General features: G+C 38.7%; 2 protein-coding genes across 2 annotated transcripts; one reads left to right on the top strand and one right to left on the bottom strand.

Moving 5' to 3' along the window:
• Positions 1–164: 164 nt before the first annotated feature.
• zc3h12aa (zinc finger CCCH-type containing 12Aa) lies at positions 165–11,880 on the top strand. The gene is made up of 6 exons (XM_084727078.1): positions 165–284; positions 2,031–2,479; positions 3,777–3,916; positions 9,006–9,240; positions 9,460–9,566; positions 10,349–11,880. The coding sequence occupies exons 2-6, from the start codon at positions 2,106–2,108 to the stop codon at positions 11,380–11,382; spliced, it is 1,890 nt and encodes a 629-aa protein (XP_084583204.1). The 5' UTR covers positions 165–284; positions 2,031–2,105; the 3' UTR covers positions 11,383–11,880.
• A 1,705-nt stretch (positions 11,881–13,585) lies between these two features.
• LOC146321802 (uncharacterized) lies at positions 13,586–18,530 on the bottom strand. The gene is made up of 8 exons (XM_084725741.1): positions 18,363–18,530; positions 17,374–17,480; positions 17,177–17,264; positions 16,720–16,904; positions 16,545–16,635; positions 16,302–16,449; positions 14,542–14,781; positions 13,586–14,093 (listed from the first exon to the last, which is right to left on the bottom strand). The coding sequence occupies exons 2-8, from the start codon at positions 17,446–17,448 to the stop codon at positions 14,036–14,038; spliced, it is 885 nt and encodes a 294-aa protein (XP_084581867.1). The 5' UTR covers positions 17,449–17,480; positions 18,363–18,530; the 3' UTR covers positions 13,586–14,035.
• Positions 18,531–22,079: the final 3,549 nt, after the last annotated feature.

Raw genomic sequence — 22,079 nt, forward strand, 5'->3', positions numbered from 1 at the left:
AAACAACAACAACAACAAAGAACATAGAGAGCAGTCTGCTCTATTACAGAGTGAGGACAATGTGACTGAGTGACAGCCAGAGGAAAAGGAACACCTTATCTTATCTCCGATACATGCAAATATTTCAAAGCCCCGCTGCGCGCCTCCCTCCGTCAGCGGGGGGAAGAAACCATTTTCCAGGAGGGGAGGGGCCATGAAGTCGGAACTGTGAAACGTTTTGACAGGAGTTATGAGTGACTCCTGCTGACAAATGGAAGACGAGGAGAAGGAGACGGACAGAGGAGGTGAGTTACCGGTTCTCCTCCGCTGTGAGTTTTTGTCGACGAGAAACGGTCAGTTGGTCAACCTGTCGACCGGTGAGCGGTGGAAAAGTCCCGCTGGAAACTTCTTATCACCTGTGTCATGTAGGCGGACACGGCCGGTGTCAATGCTGAAGTAGAGAGGCGGTTATTAATGGTTTATACACTTGTCATAGCGTATTCAGGGAAGGCAAAGCAGCCTTTCTTTCTGTTAGCATCAGCTGTCTGTATGTAACAGAGAGTAAAGCTGAGTAGACACAGTAGAAACAGCACAGGCCTCTTACATCTGATACTGTGTGGTAGGCGAGTCGTTTTGGTTTGATTTTTACTGCTGTTTGACAGGGGAGCGTCATTTACCAATGACAATGTACACATTTACAGACATTTACATAAAGTTATTTGGCTATTTGTAGCTTTATCAGGTACCAAACACTAATATTAATGTCAATGATAACATCCAAAATAATAAAGAGGAAATGAAGCAATGGTTAAAATTATTTATGGAAATATTTTAAATGAGGGAAGTATATGAGAGTAAGTTTATATTTTTTGTCTGTTCAACGTGTTACCAGGTTTTATTTATAGGAACTTATTTGTATTGTAGAGACAAACTGAAGAAGCCATTTGAAAGACCATAATATGCTTTTTAAAGACATTTTTATATGGAATATTCCTTTATTGAAAACACACAAACTAATTGGAATAAAACCACTTTACATGTAAATAGACTGTATTATAAGTATTTTCTTTAATTTTTCTGCTTTTATTTGACAACCTTTACAACCGTATAGGTTTTATAGGATGTATGTGTCATCTTTCTTGTACTTCAGGTTCTTGGACGCTTTATGCTTTATTAATTTGGCAAAAAAGTTAGACTTATGACTGAATTTGTGCCATAAAAATGTATGCTATGCATGTGAGGTGAAGACAAAGACAAAATGAACGCATAAAAAGCTGTCAAAAATTAACCTGGACTCCGAGGGGTTATTAATGAAAGGTTGATCTGCCAGTTATTTTCTTGATTAATCAGTGAATTGTAATACGCCAGTTGTAACTGGTGTTTTACAAATGTGAAAATGTCATCATATCCTCGAGCTCAAGGTTACATTTTGTTCACCAATCAGTCTGAAACCAAAAAATACTCTCAGTTAAGAACAACAAAAGCAACAAATTGTTGCATTTGAGCATATTTTATATCTTTCTTTTTTTTTTTCTTAAAGAAATGATCATTAATGATGATTGATTACCACTTGATCATTGCAAAAAATGTGTGTTTATGGAAATATTCTATATTCTGCACAGTATAGTCTGTATAAAGAATACTGGTCAATGTAAATTGATAACAGAATTTTTTTACTATCTAATATCAGAATCAGCCTCAGCCCCAGAAATTGATTATCTGTCAGGTCTTTATTCTGTAGAAGCCCATGTTCTGTACGACAGGATAAGATAAAATGCTTGTGTTAATGGTTTAAGATTAAAATGATAGACAAAACATTTGGTGTGCTTCTGTTTGATGGAATGGTGCCGCCAAAATATATGTAATCTTAAATTTTAAAAAATAACTCACTGTAAACAAAGATTCAGTGAAGAAGTCCATTTATAATATTTAAGACTCTGTCAGATTGGAATAAGATAATTTTTACAATTTTAATGTGAGTAAACGGGAAAGGAAAAGTTAAATCATGTGACATAAACATGCATTCCTAATTGAATGTAATTTCCCCTCAGCCAGTCGATGAATATCACCCTGAGGCTGTGTAACACATCTTCTATGCTGCTGAGAAGTGGCCCAGATGCTCCAGGATGGATCAGATACTTACCAGCCAGAGCTCAGCGTCAGACCTGCTCGAGCCCGACAGCGAGGAGCTCCAGCTCAGAGTGGACTTCTTCAGGAAACTGGGTTATTCCTCAGCAGAGGTGAAGGCTGCTCTGAGGAAACTGGGCCTGAGCACAGACACTAACTCTGTGCTGGGAGAACTGGTCCGGAGCAGGACCAGCCCTGCACCCAGCATGTCTAGTTCTGATGGCGACGATCGGAGCGCGGGCCAAAAGGACCCTCTGCTGCCTCCCAGCTGGGCCGCTGGACCCTGCAGAATCACACCACAACTCGGAGACCGCAAGAACACAGACACAGAACTGAGGCCTGTTGTTATTGACGGCAGCAATGTTGCCATGAGGTAATCTCAATACTTCTTTAACTCAGATCATTAAAGGGATAGTTCGGATCTTTTAAAATGCGGTTATATGACCTATACTATCATACTATATACTATCATAGAGTATTACCTAGTAGAGTATTACAGACAGCTTTTTGCGATGGGAAACAGTGTTGTGTAAAGCAACTATCATCCTCTCCAAAGCAACCAGATGCCACTGGCAAAAACTGGGATTTTACCTCCCGGAACACAAGTTTATCTTCGCCCTTTCTATTAGTTTATTTGTGTTATTTTGTGACATCGATGAATCAGAACTAACCCTTTAAAACACCACAGTAACTAAAACAAAACAAACTTAACTATTCAAAGCCGTTTCTGTCTATGAAGTCTGTTTGGTTTGGAAAGAGCAACACTTGGCTGCTGACTTTGCCCACAGCAGTACTGCGCTTAGCATCCTACACCAGTACTCCTGCTGCTTCTCCAAACTGCCACCATTTACTCCAGGTAAAACACTAACTATGGATAAGTACCTCACATAAACCCACCTCAAAAAAATCCAAACTATCCCTTTAAAGCCACAACAAGTTGGAGGTGCCTGTGGACAAAAACGGTAGTGTTTCCACCATAATGACCACAAAATATAATGTCAAAAGTAAAGTTATCCAAATAAAATGCTCCTTTTCAACTGGCTAACAAACAAGCTTGTTTCATCTGAACAACTACAGAAATAGCCGATCCTCCTGCTGATGGTCTTCTGAACTTATGAAGGTCATACTGAGCCATCAGTAATTAGTTGAGACAGTTTTAAAACTTCCTTGTACTACCTTCAACTTTATAATTCATAATCATCATAGCTGCAGGGTGTTGCTGATTTTGAGCTGTTCCAATACCTGCACACAAAAAAAAAAAAAACATTGCCAAATCAGGTGTTGTCTACCTGGGGACAGAAAAGCACGTTTAAAATAACATGTTTCAAACTGCCATCATCACTCACTGCCATGTTGTCTGTCAGCTCTGACCCTGAAACATGCATTTTCCTCCATCGTTATGTCACTCGCCTATTTAAAAAGGGCGTTCTCCACCCTGCCTGTGCATGTTTTGCCACTGCTACAATATGCAAATTAGAGGCACACACCTCAAAATTTTCACCTCTCAGTAAACGTGAAGTGTAACACGTGAATTTCAGTGAGTAATACCCTGAGGGATGAGAGAAGAGAGAGAAAATTCAAATACATGTGGTGTTGACACAGATCACCTGAGGTTTTACCGCTCCCTTTTGTATTATTTATTGTCTAACTACTTGTTCTTTTTTTTACAGCCATGGCAACAAGGAAGTGTTCTCATGCCGAGGTATCCAGCTAGCAGTGAACTTCTTCCTGGACAGAGGTCATAACACCGTTACTGTGTTTGTTCCCAGCTGGCGCAAAGAGCAACCCAGACCCGATGCCCCAATAACAGGTGAGGACACAAGAAATGTACAGCCAAGCAGACAGATGGTTTAAATATGGGTCTGGTTTAAATAGATATTGGCAATTTAGCTTTTTAAGCAAAGTCAGACCATCATTTGACTTCATTTCACTGCGAATGACAGCGAGGCCGGTTTGCGCCAAACTTTAAAACTAGTTTAAAATTGAGAAAGATAAAATTTAAACTTCTCTCAAAAGCTCCATTTAATTTTACTCTGTTTCACTTTAAACTCCTATTTAAAATTGAATCTTAGACTTGAGATCATCATGAGTAGGCTAACCAGGTTAACAAACGTTTTAGCTAGCTAGTAAAAATGTCATATTTTGTTAACTTTTTAGCTAGCTAGCAAACATGCAACATTTTGTTAAAGAATACTTACTTAATCCTAACGACACTCTTTTTTTCCCTTCTAAATCTAGATTTACTAATTTTGCTAAACTCTCATTAGAACTAATCTCAGAGCAAGTTAATCTTTGTTGGTGAACCCAGTGTAAGTGAACGCATCACCATTCAGCCTGAATCAATGCTGATTCTGTCTTCATTTCAGCATGTTCAGTCTGTTGTTAGCCCAAGCTGTCACATTCAGTTCAGTATAAAATTAGCCTATACAAACACTGCACATGAGGTTCAGCAGCATATTATTTACAATCAACCTATTATAATGGTTTAATTGTATTATAATAATATGCTTTTAACTGGGAAGTAAGGATCTGTGCAGTACAGCTGAACTAACAACTTTGTTCTCAGTCACCACTAAAACCCACTTGCTCACGGTGGGTGATTCACTCTAGTCAGTCACTTTGACCTCTAAGAGACACTAGGGGGAAAAAGGGACTTTCCTAGTTTACAGTACCTCACATTAGTAATAAATATCAGCAATGGGGAGGTTGACCGGATGCCACTGTGAAATCTTTTTGATGATTTTTCAATTTTGATGAGTCACTCTCATTGACTGCCAACCAAAGCAGAAACAGTCTAGTCTACCTAATGGGATTTCCAGTTATGAAACTTACTCAGAAGTGAAAACCTTAAGATTAGTTTCAGAGCCGTCCACACCAATAATGTTTGCTAAAACAATAACGATAACAATGTGAGCATCCACGCCAATGAACGATAATGTTCTGTAAACAGTGGGGCCAAACACACGCTTTGTGCTCCATCTGTGTCGGCAGATTAGGAAAATGGATATAGATGACCTGTTACTGTTGTACAGAGGAGACCAGAGGGATATGGATTCATAATTTTTTTCAGAAGAGTTAAGTCAGATGAATCCAACACTGCTACAAGAGTTGTCATCTTCTGAAGACAAATTTTATTCATAAACTTTTGTACGAGTCGACATCAAATTAATGGTATCCTGGGGATCGTCAAAGAGGACGTCAGGGAGGACTAAAGCTGCGATTCTGGGACTTAGGAGGGATCGATTTCAGCTCTAAAGGGGCTGCAAGTAACGATTATTTACATCGTCGTTTAGTCTGTCCAATTTTTCTCAATTAATCGATTAGTTGTTTGGCCCATAAAATGTCAGAAAATGTTGAAAAATGTCGATCAGTGCTTCCCAAAGCCCAAAATGACATCCTCAGACGTTTGGTTTTGTCCACAACCCAAATATATTCAGTTTACTGTCAATGAGGACTAAACAAACCAGAAAACATTCACATTTAAAAAGTTGAAATCAGAGAATTTTGAGATATTTAAAAAAAATGACTCATAATGAATACTTTTATCAAAATAGTTGGAGATTCATTTAATAGTCAATTAATAATTGATTAATCATTTAATTGTTGCAAGTCCAGTAAGGGCCAAACGAACTTCAGAGACCCTATCAGCAGCAAAGACCACTTAGCAGTAGGTTGTGTCTCAGGTAAAATTATGTTGTTGGTTCTTTTAAGGTGTAATTTGCAGACTAATGTTATGTTTTGTGTGTCATAAGTTGTAGGTGATACCCTGTAAATCTGGGTGAATTTTTAATAGCTAAGAAAGTTTGGGTTTCTCACACAGCTTCACAAAGGCAAAACTTTTGTTTTCAGGCCAAAGCATTTCAGCTCTGGCCTTAATCAGGGTCGTCACGAAGCACAGTAAAACCAACACTTGAGTAGGATATGAAGCGGACAAAGGAATTCAAAAAAGTAAAAAAAAAATCCCTTTGATTGAGTTAGACTTATTTTTGAAACAATTTATTTTTTGATGCTGTTATAGTTATCAGTCTTTGTGTGGATGGCTCTTGAGTACAGTGCTGAGACTGAACACGGGACAAAACAGTGAAAAAGTAACAAAGTCCACCTTCCAACACCACTAAAGCTTACTAAATAACAGGTTATATTTCATTTGGTTAATCTGTACAAAAATCAAAGAGTAAAATGTCAGTTTGCTATTTTACAAGGGGTTTCTCTTTGCTCTACTTTCTTGGCTGGGACCAACAACTTCCTGGAGGCAGCTGGTCCCTCCCAAGGAACAGTCCAGCACATAACACCCTTTTAAATGAAGTGTCATTTCACGTTTAAAGTTCACAAATTGATAAGATATAATGTGTTAATTAGTTAGCCTTAGAGGTGTTGGTAGAAAAATAATAAGCACATGTTCCAAAATGTTGAACTTCTCCTTTCTTTTGCTTCGTCTCCTGAAGTTTAAATACATCACTGAGGTTTTTTTTTTCCTCTATAGAGCTTCTCTTTTACTAGGAAATGTGAAACGACTGCTGCTTAAATCTCCTCCGGCACTGTTGGTATGCGTTCCTGTATCTGTGATTCATTCCCACAGAAGCCGGGAGATAATGTTTCAATGTTGTCAGAGGAAGAAATACTGAACTCAGCCATTGGGCAACGCAATTAAGATTGAGAAACTGAGGTTTACCCAACTTATAACTGAGTTATGTTTCACTTTGACACACAGACAACAGCGAGCGTGGGCAAAGAAGAATGATTTTATGGATTTCATGTGGGTACAGTAATGATAGAAAATAGTGAAGAGCTCTGCATTTCTGACAGCTGACTCACCCATGTTTTTGGGTGTAACTGCACAATCCAGATTGATATCATGTCTACATTACACCATCTCTTTGAGTCGACAAAGCTGCCTTTTGTCCTGTTGTGTTTTCAAACTATTCAGCGCTAACCTTAGACAGCTCCAGCAACAATATTTTAATGTAGGGCGGATTGTTCCGATAAAAACTGATGCATCATCACATCTCATGATTAAGTAATTGTGCAGCCTGTATGGAGCAATCCTCAGGTTCTATTTTCAATCCGCAAACAAGGAAGTAAAAATGAGCCTGGAGTCATTTGTGGGAAATCCCCATCAGGAAGTCCAGCAGTGTTTTTTCTTCCACACCTAGTTTACTTGCAGTCACTGTGTAGTTAACTGCTGATAATCATCTACAGCAACAGATTATATACAGGAGGAGGTTAAGTGAAGACAGAAAAGACAGACAGAAGCACTTAGTTGGACGTGCTTTTAAGTGCCTTCAGTGTGTTTTGCCTGTAGCTCAGCCATACACATGTCTGGCTTTCATGTAACCTGGCCTCTTTTTCATTATACAGACTTCACAGATCATTTCATCTCATTTCTAACTTTTGTAATAACCACCCACAGTGTGTGTGTCATATTTTCATTCACTCACCTTGCAGGTAGAGTAATGTGATATCATGTACACAGAGATAGTAATGATATTTGTACAGGTGATGTAATACTGTCTCCGGTGTCATTTGTTTTCTGTGATTCATTGTTGAGGCTTTGGAAAATGCTTTTGCATTTTTTGTTAGGCTTTGTGGCTTTTTGTTTTTATCATGTGGTTGTGAATAATGACAAATTCGTATGTCATGTTACATAACAATGCTTCGAACTTTATATACAGCTATGGCACACCACAATTAGATTGTAACTTCTGTGGTTTTCAACCTGGACTCTATTTTCCCATAAAATAAACTCTTACTCCATCATGTTAGATGTGAAAATGTTGGAAGAGGAGTGAAAGGGAGGTCGGACGTCATACAGGCACATTCAACCTCAGTGAATAAGGGTTTTATTTCAATCAAACCAGAACTGGTGATTGCTGAAACAGTGGAAAGACAAACCAAGACAGTTTTGGTGAGTTCTACTTTGTTTGTTTCAGTTTTGAATTGAATCAACACGCCTCAGTTTATCTTCCTGCACTGCACTGCAGGCATCAGATTTGAAACACCACACCACAGTTTCAGCAGTGTGTTAGGAAAAAGATTGTCATTTATATGCATCTCTTTATTTGTTTAGTGTTATTATTAATACTTTATTTCTTAAATAAAATATTGTCCTCTTGGGGGGGCAGACAGCATCTGGACAGTTATACTGCATCACAGTGGCAGACATTTCATAGAGGAGACACACATCTGTTCGTCACTGTTAACTCCAGGCTGCAGCGTAGTTTAGATTTCTCTGATAAACCACAGAACTGGAGAGTAGCTTTAGGATTCATGATCAAGAAATCCCTGACACTTCTTTTCATTTGCACACTTAATCCCTCCCTCTTTCTGTGTTGCAAGTCTGTTTTTTTATCAGCAGTTCTGCAGCCCTGTCAGCAGACACTTCTTGCCTTTTTTTTTTTTTTGTCCGAAACTAGGTCAGAGTAGGAACATGGGTGCAGTGTTGCACATTCGGCCATTTAAAATAATAGCTGAAGTTCACAACGCCTGGATTGGACACTTTCAGGGCATCTGGGCCTATAGGGCGGGTTTACCCTTAAAGGTCAAAAATATTCTTTTAATTTTCTAACTGTCCAAAAATTGTCGAAACAAGTAATATGGTGGAAATGTTTCCTGGTGCTTCTGTTTGAGGTGGACTAGAGAGTGGCTGTTTGGTCCATATCAGAGTTTCAGTCCAGCCTTCAAACCATCCCAAATAATGGGAAACAATGGGGTAAACAGGACTAAACAAGACTTCTGTGAACACATCCTTCGACACAAAACATGGAAAAATAGGGTCCAAGTTTAAAAATACCAAAGTTACCCTTTAAATACAATGTAGTACAGTGACAAGAGGTAATACAACTACCTCCTCCTAACTATCTCTCTACAGCCATCTTACTGGTGAGTGTTTGTTCTTTCAGATCAACACATCCTGATGGAGCTTGAAAAAAGGAAAATAGTGGTCTTCACTCCATCACGCCGGGTTGGCGGTAAGCGAGTGGTTTGCTATGATGACCGCTTTATCATCAAGTTGGCGTACGATTCAGATGGAGTGATCGTATCCAATGACACCTACCGTGACCTCCAAGGAGAGAGACCTGAGTGGAAGAAATGCATCGAGGAGAGGCTCCTTATGTACTCCTTTGTGAATGACAAGTAAGCAATTAGCCTGTTTTTCTACCTGAGCCTGTGAGGTTTCCTTGAATCCTGTTTAATGTGGTCCCCGAGGGCATATTGCTTCCTGAGGGTGTAAGCAGGGCAACATAGCTCTCCAGCACCCAGCTGATTTGTCACAAGAAAATGAAGAAATCAGCAATCAGTCATGTCTGTTTTGTTTTCTTTTTTCTTTCTTTTTTTTTTTTTTTTTTTGTTCAGGTTCATGCCTCCAGATGATCCTCTGGGTCGCCATGGCCCCAGTCTTGACAACTTCCTTAGGAAAAAGCCTCTGCCTACAGAGCAAAAGAGACAGCTCTGTCCATATGGTACGATATGATTAGCACAGAGATCAGGAAGAGGAAACATTCTGCTACAGTATGCTGTTTTTTATGCTGCATGTTGTTGGATTTTCCATTCTTTTCATTTGCACCAACAAAGATTAATTTAATCAAAGATAAGCTCTTATCAGAGTTCAGCAAAACAAGGTTTAAAATGAGTAAATCCTGATTTGAAATTAAGCAGAGCTCTGCTGTTTAGTAAGTCCAAGTTTACTGATGTAAACGGAGATGAAATAGGGTAGAGTTTAAGAGGGTGGAGGGGACCGTTGGCTGCTCTGTGTTCCTTGAGACTAAATTGTTTGGTAGCTAGCTAAAAAGTTAACAAAACATTACATTTTTGCTAACTAACTAAGAAGTTCAGAAACAGTATATTGTTAGGTAGCTAGCTAAAAGGTGGGTTGAGCTAATAACTTGGTTGAGTTCATCCCTTAATTTTCTTAGAAAAAACTTTATTATTTTGCTCAATCCATCTCAAAAAGTTAAACGTCCTCGAGTGTAAGTTTAAAGTTAATACTGGAACACATTTTAAATTAGTGTGCTTTGGTACAGAAAAATTAAATATAATTGAGGTTTAAAGTAAAAACTAACTGAGATTTGTAACATAATTTAATGTTAAACCATGATTTAATGATTTATTGAGGTTTAAAAATTAATCCTTGTTGGTGCAGCCCAGCCTTACGGGTTTTGAACAAGGAAGGAATGTGGTTCCCACATGAGATGACCTATAACTTTTGTTTGTGTGTGCGTGTGTCCATTTTTTGTTTCCTCAGACAAAAAGTGCACTTATGGCATCAAATGTAAGTTCTACCATCCAGAGCGGGCAAACCAGTCCTACCTGTCCCTGGCTGATGAATTGAGAGAGAAAGCCCAGATTTCTACTGTAAAAGAAGAGAAAAATGCCAGATTATCACCCCGACATCTCCAATCAGATCCTGCTCATAATGCCCCTCCCCATCCTCAGGACTCTAACAAAGAGCACATGAAAGACCAGCAGAGTTCTTCACATCCCAGTCAGGTTACTGAAAATGCACTGCTGTACTGGGAGGATCCTAGAAAAAGCCCAAATCATATGCCCTGCTCTGTAACAGGCAGCCAGTGTCAGAACGAGTGGCCTGGGCTGCACCAGATGCCCAGTCATTACTATGCCAACATGTCTCACGAGTACCTGGATTCTGGGCTCGGCTCATACGAGAGCCAGTACTCTGACTTTTGCCTCGGTAAATCCCACAGGCTCAGGCCCCAGCAGCAAAGTGCCCTCGCTGGACCCAGACATGCATCATTGCATTTGGAGAAAAATAACACCAGCCAGTCCTGCCTGTGTTGTTCCCATGTAGCACCCTCTGCAGCGCATCAGCATCATCACGGAAACTTTGACTCCAAGCACCAACCAAAATACGACACATACCCTCCTCACGTGTTCCCGCCTGGCGTTCCAAACCACCGCAGCCTGCCCAGCCATCCACATTACAGTGGAGCCCCACATCACCAGCAAAATTACTGGTCAGATCCCTTTCAGGGGCTGCCCCAAGCCAGGACATCACGTAGTCTCCCCTGTTCAGTCCATACCTCACACTCCCACAACTCCTGCTGCTCTTACGATGGCCATCAGTACCATTCCTGGGGCCAAAAACAGTCGTCACCTGCTGCTTTTGACCCTCAAAGGTTGGAGCTCCGCAAGAAACTGCAAGCCATCTTCAACCCGCAACAGGTGGATATGGTCATGGAGATGTTTCCACATCTGATGGATGCAGAGAAACTGGCTGCAGAGATCCTCAATCTGAAGGCTCACAGAGGGATATTCTGATTATTTCTGTCTTGACGCTGTCAGAGCAAACAGTGAATCTCTTAAAAAAGCTTTTATAGTTGTCATCATTAGAGACATTGTTCAGATAATTGGATAGTTTGGATTATTTGAAGCGGGGTTGTATGAGGTACTTATCAATAGTCAGTGTGTTTCCTATAGTAGCCCTCAGAGAGCCTCTTCGGACAGGAAGCCACAGTTATATAAGTCAAATATCGCACACCCATTCACTAACACTCTAATTCCAATTTTTTTGGTGAAAATGCTTTATTTATATATGAAATACATGTAATTTATTAAATATTTTGGCCTGCTTCAGTATTTTTAACTTATAAACTTGCACAGTGCCAGAAAACACCTTTGTCACAGACAAGAATCAAAAACTGCGTTAAAAGCCTTCAAAATCTAAAACTATCAATACCTACTGATAACACAGGTATAAAAATGTGCTGTTTTAATTATCTTTGTTTTAAAATTTTTTGTGAATATGTTGGCCCTTTTAAGTCAACTGTCTCAGATTTCCACCAAAACATAATTTAATCAGGCATTAAAAGGGTTAGCTATATCTTAAGGACCTCTGACTCACTTCCTGTTTTTTTTTTTTTTTTTTTTTTTTTTAAAGGAAAAGTACTGCTCAAGCACTGGTAAGCTTTCTATTTTTTGAAAGATTCATATATTGGTGTCAGATGTGTCTCAACCATAACAAGTCAACTCCATAGCCCTTCTAAATCAAAGCTGTGTAAGAATTATGTTTTTTTTTTGTTTTGTTTTTTGTTTTTTTAGCATTAAAAGAGCTTGTAGCAACTCTAAAATATAAAATGGTGAATGCTGTGAAATGAGAAAATCTATAAGACAACTCATGAGATATTCCATAATTTCCTATTGGAAAAGGCTGTGTAACAGCAAGGTAAAACACTGACCTGTAAAACACTGATCATTCTAAATATAGCATACAATTAAACTGATATTGATTATTTGAGGTGGGCCTTTCTTAAGTGGCTGTCGTACCTTTTGTTGCTGACTTTAGCTTCTGTGCTGGTGCTCCTCTCTGCTTCTCCTAACCTGAGTTGACTGACATCTACTATCGATAAGAAAGTCATACAGTGGCACTTCAAATAATCCGAACTTTCCCTTTGAGTGATTCAAGAGCTAATTGCAAAGATGTTTTGTTCTGTCTACCGTGCCATTGCATAAGTGCAATTTGCCTTCCTATTTATGAACAGCCTAAATAATCTGTTTTATGGTTTTGTATGACATTGTAGTCAAATGTGAACTTGTCATCCATGTTCTGGATGAAAAGTGCCTCTAGACCAAAATAGTTATGACTGAGTTTCTAGAGTTTTGACTGTTGATACATATTGTGTCAAATGTGATATTTTTTAATATTTGTCCAAAAGTTGCGTTGAGTTCTCACGTAATAACAAATCTCTGTATAAAGTATTATTTTTTCTTTTAATTTCACTGTAGTTCTTCAGAACAGCTTCTGTTCCATGTTATCTCTGTGAGGTGTCGCTATAGTATTTTTCAACACAGTGTTTACAGTAAGTCTTAATCAAACAAGGAAACTGAGGAAAAGTCTGATGCTAGCAAGAGGAATTTGATGTGTTATCGCCTCTTTCCTGTAAACCAGAATCAGTTTCATTAAACATTCTCAGAACAAGTGTTGCTGTATCACTACATGTAACTACATGTGCGATTGAAAAATTACAATAAAAATGTAGTATTAAGTTCTTGTGTTTTTTCTTAATGTATACTGTAAGAAAAAATCATAGCAAGCATGCATGGGAATGAAGGAAGCCACATTATCATGTGTCAGATATTATGTGTGTGACTTGGACTTACTTGTTGGTGTTGTGCCTGCCTTTCTTAAGCTTAGCTAATACATCTGTAAATATGCCTCCAACGTTTGTCAGGAACTGACTCAGTATTTACACCCACTCATGCTTTTACAGCACATGATATCATTTTGAATAAAATTCCCACTAAACTCCCTTGCTAACCTCAGCTTCACACCTGTGTCTCCAACGCACAGACCTGTCTGCAACGACATTTTTTTCTGGAAAAATTGGGGAATGCCCAAGGGTTAAAAAACTAAGAAACGTTTTTCTCTGCAACTCATTTTGCAAGCTCGAACAAATCAGAAACTCATGCTGTTTTTCCAGTGTCTGAGGGGAAAGGTCAGCCGGTGTTTGTGCGTGTTTGTGTGTCAGCTGAACAAAGTTTCGTGCTGTTCGGGAGTCACTGCAGAGTAAAACAGCTTAATTTCATGAAAATATGTTTTAAGTGGCCCATGAATGCAGTCAGTACACAACGGATTTTAAGAAAACATAATTGTCATTCTTGAAGTTTTTTAGCTGAGGCTGACTTTGAGCTTGAAATTCAGCATTTCTCTGTCAGATTAGGGTGTGGGTTTGCTTGTTTTGCAAACAGTATCATACACCAACAACAGTTCATTTCTTCAACACCACGCCAAGTTCACACAATGGAATTTGATGAACTGGTATTTTTATTGTTAGTAACAGACAAACATCCTTATATTTTTCTTACGTACAGTGTAGGTATTAAATATCCATGGCTGTAACAATTGTTCTGCGTTCAGTTTGCCCTCTTTCCATGCGTCCAGGTGGGCAGCTCCACATGATAGTCTGTGCTTTTGTCATTCCCAGGCCATCAGGAGCTTGTGGAATGGTACAAAGGCACCATAACCAGGTTTGCTGGAACGATCAGATACATAAATAATAAAGTATTAAAATTCTGGGCATGTTGAAAGTTTTTTTTATTTAAAGTTTTAACAACTTAAAGCTAATAAAAGTAGTTTTTAACTGTTTATGAGAGTCTAAATGTATTACTGATGCCTCTAAATGACCTACATCTGCAAGAAGATCAGCTTCTAGATAGATAGATAACTGTATGTAACTGTAACTGTATGTGTTTAAGCCAGGATCATACTTGAATAACATATGAGGCTTCAAATGACCTTGTGGGAGAGATTTCAATTATCTTTTTCAAAATAGTAATGAAATTATCCCAGTAAATCATCACTGAGTGACACAATGGCGGACAAAATAACCCACATAGCAGTCCTGAATGTCAGGTAACACGCCCTGAGACACTACAAGAAGCTACAAGTTGCTCCTGTCCAAACAAAATTAGATCAGTTACCATTCAAAGTAGCTGTATCCCTTGTGGCTGCCGTCATGCAATCCGTGATCAGGTGTCTGCAGCTCCACCCCAAGGTAGAGCTCTGCCTCCCCCTGCAGGTGTCCCAGGAAACGAATAGTCCCTGTGCTGATCCGTCCAGACGGCAGCATGATCCTGACACGGTGACCCAGCTCCAGGTCCATGGGGGAGTGGGGTACAAAAACCCGATGAGGCCCCTGGGACGTCCTCCATGATCTCACACTGCAGTAAGACAGGGTTCAGTCAGAAAGACAGAGATGATCTGTTCTATAGTACTTTAACAGACAGCTTCAGAAACATCAGTGCTATTACATCATATATGAGGGGTGTTTTTACTTCTAAGTATAAATTTGGTTACAACTTTTTAAGTGACATAAAATTAAGAACTGGTAATGTTTGCTAAATCCATGAACTGTGCTGTGAAATAAACATACTCCCTTTCTGGCAGAGATTTTTAGAATAGAAGACTGATTCCACATCACGTCTATCCTGGACATATGAAGCTACAGCCACCACCAGTTGGTGGCACAAAAATTGTTATTTTGATTCTTTGGTTTGGTACACATTTAACAAATGACATATGAGGTGTTGATGCAGTCGAGGTGCTGGTTGGTGGTTTTTGTTGCCTTTGGACAGAGCCAGACTAGCTGTTCCCCCTTATTTCCAGTCTTTGTGCAAAGCTAAGCCACCCAGCTGCTGCTTATAGCTTCACATTTGTTGTACAGATAAATCAGTGGATCAATTTTCTCACCTAACTTTAAATGAATTAGATGACTCAGTGCCCCTTCATGGAGGCAGCATATGATTGAGGGCAGCACAGGAAAACCCATTAACTTGTCATTGAATTTGTTATTAGATTAGACATTTAACATTCCCTTTCTTAAGTACTGAATTAACTTATTTTCAAGGCAGATCACCTTATCTGTCCCTGGACATCTGAAGAAAATGTTCATTCATTTTTCCTAAAACTTCCTTTGTTCCTCATTCATAGTGTATTTTTTTTTTCCATGATTGCTTCTCTTTGAAAAGTACCAAAGTCACTAACTTTAGATAACAGCACTAGCATTGATGACAGAACAGAATTCCTGCAACACTTGCAATGTACCACTAGTTGCCATGCAACCTGTAGCTTTGCCATGCAGCCTGTGCCCACACTGTTTTCCTATGGGGAGAGTGGCTGCAGCAACTAGGCACAGGTGCTACACTTGGTGTGGAGCACCGTTCAAAATCACTGCCATGTGCTGCGCTAAAACTTTAATTATTTCAGTTTGCAATAAATGAGATAACAATTTTAGGAGACATTGTAGCCATAAGCTAGTGATGAAAGAAAAACAGAGTTCCCCAAACTCTATAATACAACACTGAAAACATACTATGTTAACATAATGCATGGTGAAATCAGTAATCAGATCAAGCTATGAGATTTGTGACTAGGCATATAGTTTACAAACTTAGCTAAATGCAGAGCTTAAATTAGCTTAGCTGTTTGCATTCCAGGCAGACATGGTGTATGGCACTGCGCTTTGTCTCTCTGCACCCTATCTCACAGAAAATTTCTCATCATGTGAAGGGAGCTTTATGGGGGCACAGCTGGATGCAGTTACCGAGTGTATTGAATGTAGGCTATTGAAAATTAAAGTATTGAAATTAAAATGTAAGGCATGCAGTTTGGGTGCCGTACAAAATGTTTTTGAGGGCCGCCATTGGCCGCCTATTGAGAACGCCTGCTTTAAAGGCTGTACCTGGTGGCTGAAGATGAGGAGGAGACAAGTCTTGAGCTCAGTGCTGATGATGAAGATAACTGGCTGCCTGACAAACTGCTTGCACAAGTGTCACCTCTTGATGACAAGTCAGACCCTCTGCGATGGTACATCTCTCTTGAGAGACCGCCTGTCCGTCAGAGAACAGCAGCTGGCATCGTTATTAGATTCAAAAGCACGTATAAAAACTTGTGAATGAACTGAGAGTGTATTACTGTCATTCACCTGAGCACTCCTCAAACACTTCTCCGTTGTCGGCTCCTGGCTGTTCGTCATAACTGTCCACTTTCACCAACACTCCAGCCTGAGAGGCCAGCTGAGGAAAAGGAGACAAGTTATCATTAACGAAGACATAGATACAACTTCAACCACACACACACACACACATTCACAAACACACCTGATTATGTAGCGCTTCCTGTTTCCTTTGCAACTCTCCAAACCTCCTTTCCCATGATGCTCTCTCACAGGCGATCCTGGTCTTGAGCGACAGTATCTCTTTCTCGGTTTTGGTCAGTCTTTTATGAAGTGAAGTTGTCCGGTCCGGGCTGCCTGGTATGGGCACTATTCCTTTACTTTCAGAACCTGACAAATAAAGTCACACACATCATATCTCTATTTACACATGTGCCGAGTAGATGTAAAGTAGATTTACAGTAGAATGCATAGACCTTTGGCTCCATTAACTAGATAAGAAAATACAGCTTGTTGTTGGTTAACCCTGACAGGTGTGATAGATAGACTTTAAGTCCATGATAACAGTTACTTCAGGGTCATCCTTTATAATCTCCCTAAATAAAGTCTTTTCTATTGAAAGTAAAGATTTTATTGGGGCGTTCTTTTTAGAAGAACCTTACCTACAAATGGTTTCAGCTGTTGACGGCTTGTGTCCTTTATAATGCGTTGTTCCCTGGGCAAAAATTTGATTGCGTTGTATGGACATATCTGCAGTGCAAGAAAGCATGGCTTATATTCACTATTTATGCATTGTTAAAACCAAACCAAACATCCAAATTTCAGTGCAAACAGCAAATTTCACAGAACGTGACCTCACCCAAAGGAACCTGCAGGTGCACAGTATCCCCTTGAACGTCCATGTAAACACAGTCCACAGGATGTATGTCGCCATGTTGAAGCATGTTCACCTCACATTGTGGTAATCTGACAAGGGAAAGAATTACTGTTGATGTAATTTATCCATAAGGGCAAGTGGTGGGATGCAAGTACATTTACCCAAGTACTTTATTAGTCCACTACATTTATCTGATGGCTATTGTTAATAGTTACTTTACAAATTAAATGACCTCATATTTTTACATGGAAAATATATGAAGAACTTTTAAAATATTATGCATTGCAAAAAAAAAGAATCAGCAACTGTTTTGATAAATCTTAAGTCAGTTGTTTAAGTAATGTTTCATGAAAACGAGCAGAGCAATTTGCTGATTTTGACTGCTGACTACTGCAGTAAAGTAAAAATAATCGGGTCAGCAGAGGTTCTCAGTTTTTTCTCAGCCAAGGACCTACTCATGTTACGTAGCCTATTATTTTACAATTCTGCAAAAGCACAACACAAGAAAGATATTTCACTTGTATTATGTAAATAAATATTTGAACCATGTCGACACAGACTACCCAAAATACACACACACACATCAAGAGTGTATTTCACTACTAGAGCATGCATTTTTCTGTATTGACTACTTTTACTTTTAATATTTTAAATACATTTTCCTGATGATATTTGCATACTTTTCTTATATTTTCAAAGCAGGACTTTTACTTAGATTTAAATATTTTTGCAGTGGTGTACTTTTATTTGAATAAATTATCTGAATACACCCTCTACCAGTGATTACAGCTCAAACAGGTTACTATAGTTTTACTGAAATGTGGTCCACAGGATCAGGTGTAGGCTGGTAAGGAAAGTAGGCTATGCCATCTGTAGGTGGACGTCCTGTTAAGACCTCACCCACGAACAAGCGCTCACAAAATAACAGACATGGATGGAAGCATAATGTACACACAGAGCTGGACACTGACCTTTGCCAGAAACTCAACTGTAGGATGGGAGGAAATATTCCCATGTAGGGTCATGAGGAAATGGTGTCTGTCATTTGTGCTCAATGGATCCGTCCCAGTCCATGGCGAGTGCTAATGTGGCACACAGGGCTCACTGACCTGTTGCTATGCACCGAGTCTGTGTGAACGGTGCTGCTGACGACTGCTGGGTAGGTAAATCTTGTGTAATCTTCTTAGTCATGCAGTTAGTTACACAGTCCAGTTGCATCCAGACTGCTTAATTTGGTCTACTGAGCCCTGTCTATAAACAATGTGAATAAGCCTCCACATGCAGTGCAACTGTTACCTCTGGTGAAGGACTCAGTGTCAGCATCCATCTGTTCTGTCTGTCTCTCCACACATTCAATACCCGAAGAAGTAATAACCATGTTAGGCCAAAAAAAAAAATCACTTTTATTCAAATTTTGAATAATAATGCTCTTTCTTCATTTCTTACCATTGTGGTATGGTGTTACTACAAGGTAACACACCCTAAAGTTTACCCTAAAAATTCTATCTTTTGAACATTTCTTCAAATTATCTGTACTTTGTCTATTTTATCACAAAAAAATCTTTTACCAACTGGCATCATAATGCAGAGGGCTCAATTTCTATAGTGTGACTGCATCCTACATATATGTTCTGTGCTTGTTCCAGCTTTTCATTAATGATTACTGAAATGAGTGAAATATTAAAGCCCAACAGGCTTTAGTCTCTTCCTTTTTCTATGATGACACCTGAAGGAGGTATGTGGACATACATTGACAGAATGGAACAGATACAAAGTAAGTAGACAGCGACACTTGCTGCCCTTTATGGTGCAAATAAAATACAATAAAAAGAAAGTCTCTATAGATTAATTCTATAGTATGATTTGACTCATCTGTTTCTCTCATTGTAAAAGCAGTGACAAACCAATTTTTAAGATGTTTTTATAGCTGCACTATGAAGATGGAAATATTTCAGATGTCTTGTGATTAATTTTACAAACATGTTATAAACATTTTCCCCAAAATTCAACCTGAGAAGTTTTAAAATAAAGTTCAGTAAGTTTGAACGATGTTTGAACAAAAAAGTAAAGTAGTTAGTAAAGACTGAACCAGTGCGTTTTAGGGCAGTAGTTTTGAAGCTTTTTTGTTTTTTTCAGGGTCCCCTTTTCTATCATCACATAAACTGGCCATCCCTGACTGACCCTGATTTTACGGATTGGCCTATTTAATATAATATTCAATAACAGTACAGATTAACAGTTATCCAAAATTATCCAAAATAGTCAATACAATAACTGAAGGAAGCAATTTGGATGAATTTTTGCACAGATTATTTCTTGGGAAAGTTGCATAACAGATGCACTTTCCTGAGATTTTTAATAACCTTTTATTCTCTGTTCTCTGTCTATATACAGCAGGGCCGAGATCCTCCCAGTGGCACTAACACCTAGTGACCCTGAGGGGCAGCTTGTGTTATTATGTGCCCACATAGTATCGAAATCTGCCAGTACCACTGGGAGAACCTCACTGTCTCTCCTGTATTATGTTTTTTTTTATATATTTCAAGGATACACACTTAGTATAAATTTAGTGTTGTCTTCTTGGTAGCTTGGCCATTGTTCTATTTGGTCTTCACTGTGCGCTTATCCTGTGAGAGTTTTTTGTAAAGTTGTTATGCTAAATAATAGTCTAAACTTAAAAAAAGACTTAATTTAAATACATGCACAAAAATGAAGCCCACAAATTGGCCTCACCACCTCCTGTGAAGCTTAGTTGTAGGTCAAGACCCCCAGTTTGGTAAACCAGTGTTTTAGGGGGTGTTTAAATCTATAATGGCTGAACATCATAGAAATCAAAGCCCTTTTGATACAGAGCCACGATTTTAAGACAGTGCTGCTAAACAGTTATTCCACTTCTATACAAAACAACCAGGAAATGATTAATTCTCTATAGGGGGCCCCTACACATTCCCCTGTTTCTCTCAATATCTGCCCACTTTGTAGTAATTTGTAATCATGCTTGTGGTACCTTTATTAACCACTAAGCACAAGATCAACTGAAATAGTAAAGGTTTTAAAACTCGATTGTACCTTGAGGCCCTTTTACAAAACTGTTTTACAAAACTGTAACTAGTTATTGACTGCAGTTTGATCAGTGTTCATCTGATGTAAATCTTGATCTCAAATTAAAGAGCTTAAAGTTGGAAATAAAACCTCGTATCAACTGTTTCATTTCTATTCCAACGTGTCACTGTCCTACTACACTGTATTTACTATAAAAATAAAGGCTGTTGCCGCATGGTTTTTATCCTGCTCTGCATTGACACTGTGGCCTTTGATCAGTATCTCCAAAACAAAATTTCTGGGCAATGCAAATCATTTTATTCATAGCCGTATATTCCTAAAGGATTAAAACAATGACACACATTTAAATCTCTGGACCCTGTAAAGTTTCCTGTGAATATGCTTTGAGAGTCAAACACACATTGGTGATGTGGTTTTTCTGATTTCATGCACAGAAAATAGCATTTATTACTTTTCTCTCATGGGTAGTGGTTAGAAACATTGTCCAGCCTGTATCTCACTCTGAGGAAATCAAGTGAGTATCATATTGACTATACATTATTATACAATAATATTTCTTTTCAAAGTAAAGCTTGAAATTCAAGTGAAATATGAGTCTACAGCCTATTTGCATGGTTAATTGTTGTGTTTAAATAGGTGTATAAATTCTGCCCTTACACATGGCTTCTGTTCAGGTGTGCTGTGTTTATCTGTTGTCTGAAAAACACCCAGTCTGTCATCTCATGTCATGGACGTGGAAACAAAACAACACACCAAGAATACACTTGAACACTTTATCTCCAGCATCTCACACTAACACCTTTGTCTCAGCTCTTACCCATTTGACTACGAGTTTGCCGTGTGTTAGTTATCAGACAACAGTGTCTTTGTATGTAACATTTTGGAATGCAAATTATTAAATTATTTACATGAAGAAGCCATTACATTGTTATGTGTACCTCATTTCATTATACACAAAGATACGGTGGGAAGGTAGTGTACAGTAGATCTTTGATATCTGGGGAAGCCACAGGAGCCTTAAATTAACCAGGTCGATCACTGTAAATTTGCAGTTAAAATGTTTGTAAAACATATGCGAGGATGAGTGTGGATGGATGTTGTGTATCATATATTTTGTCTATATGATAGATATATTTGCAGGCTGTGAAAACAAATCCCTGAGACAATTAAGATGATCTACTTTTTTGATAAAATTTGCACAGGTGAGAAGCCTAATTGGATTTTGCTTGCAACCTTATATTTAGAGGATAGTTTCACGCACTTTTTTCACACTCCATACCATACTGTATGTGACCATATCTTCATAAGAAAATATAAATTGGATTGATGATACAGTATATGTCAGAGGTTTTCAAAGTAGGAGACAGGCATCTCTAGGGAGGCTCCAAGCAGTTTCAGGGGAAACAGAAAAGAAATGAAAAAGAAAATATAATTAGTTCTCAAAAGGAGATCACATAGAATATGCTAAATTTGTGGGATTTGGTTAAAGAGTTTAAGAATTCAGAGATGTAGTATTGGGGAATTTTACTGTTTTTCCCATTTTCTCAGCAGCAGTTTTGATGAATTTCATGCAGTCTAAACTTTAGTTATGTCAAATAGCAATGATAGGCAAACTCGGCTCAATT

The sequence above is a fragment of the Lutjanus erythropterus genome, chromosome 9, assembly GCF_056507025.1.
Source record: "Lutjanus erythropterus isolate fLutEry1 chromosome 9, fLutEry1.hap2, whole genome shotgun sequence".
In the NCBI taxonomy this organism is placed as follows: Eukaryota; Metazoa; Chordata; class Actinopteri; order Lutjaniformes; family Lutjanidae; genus Lutjanus; species Lutjanus erythropterus.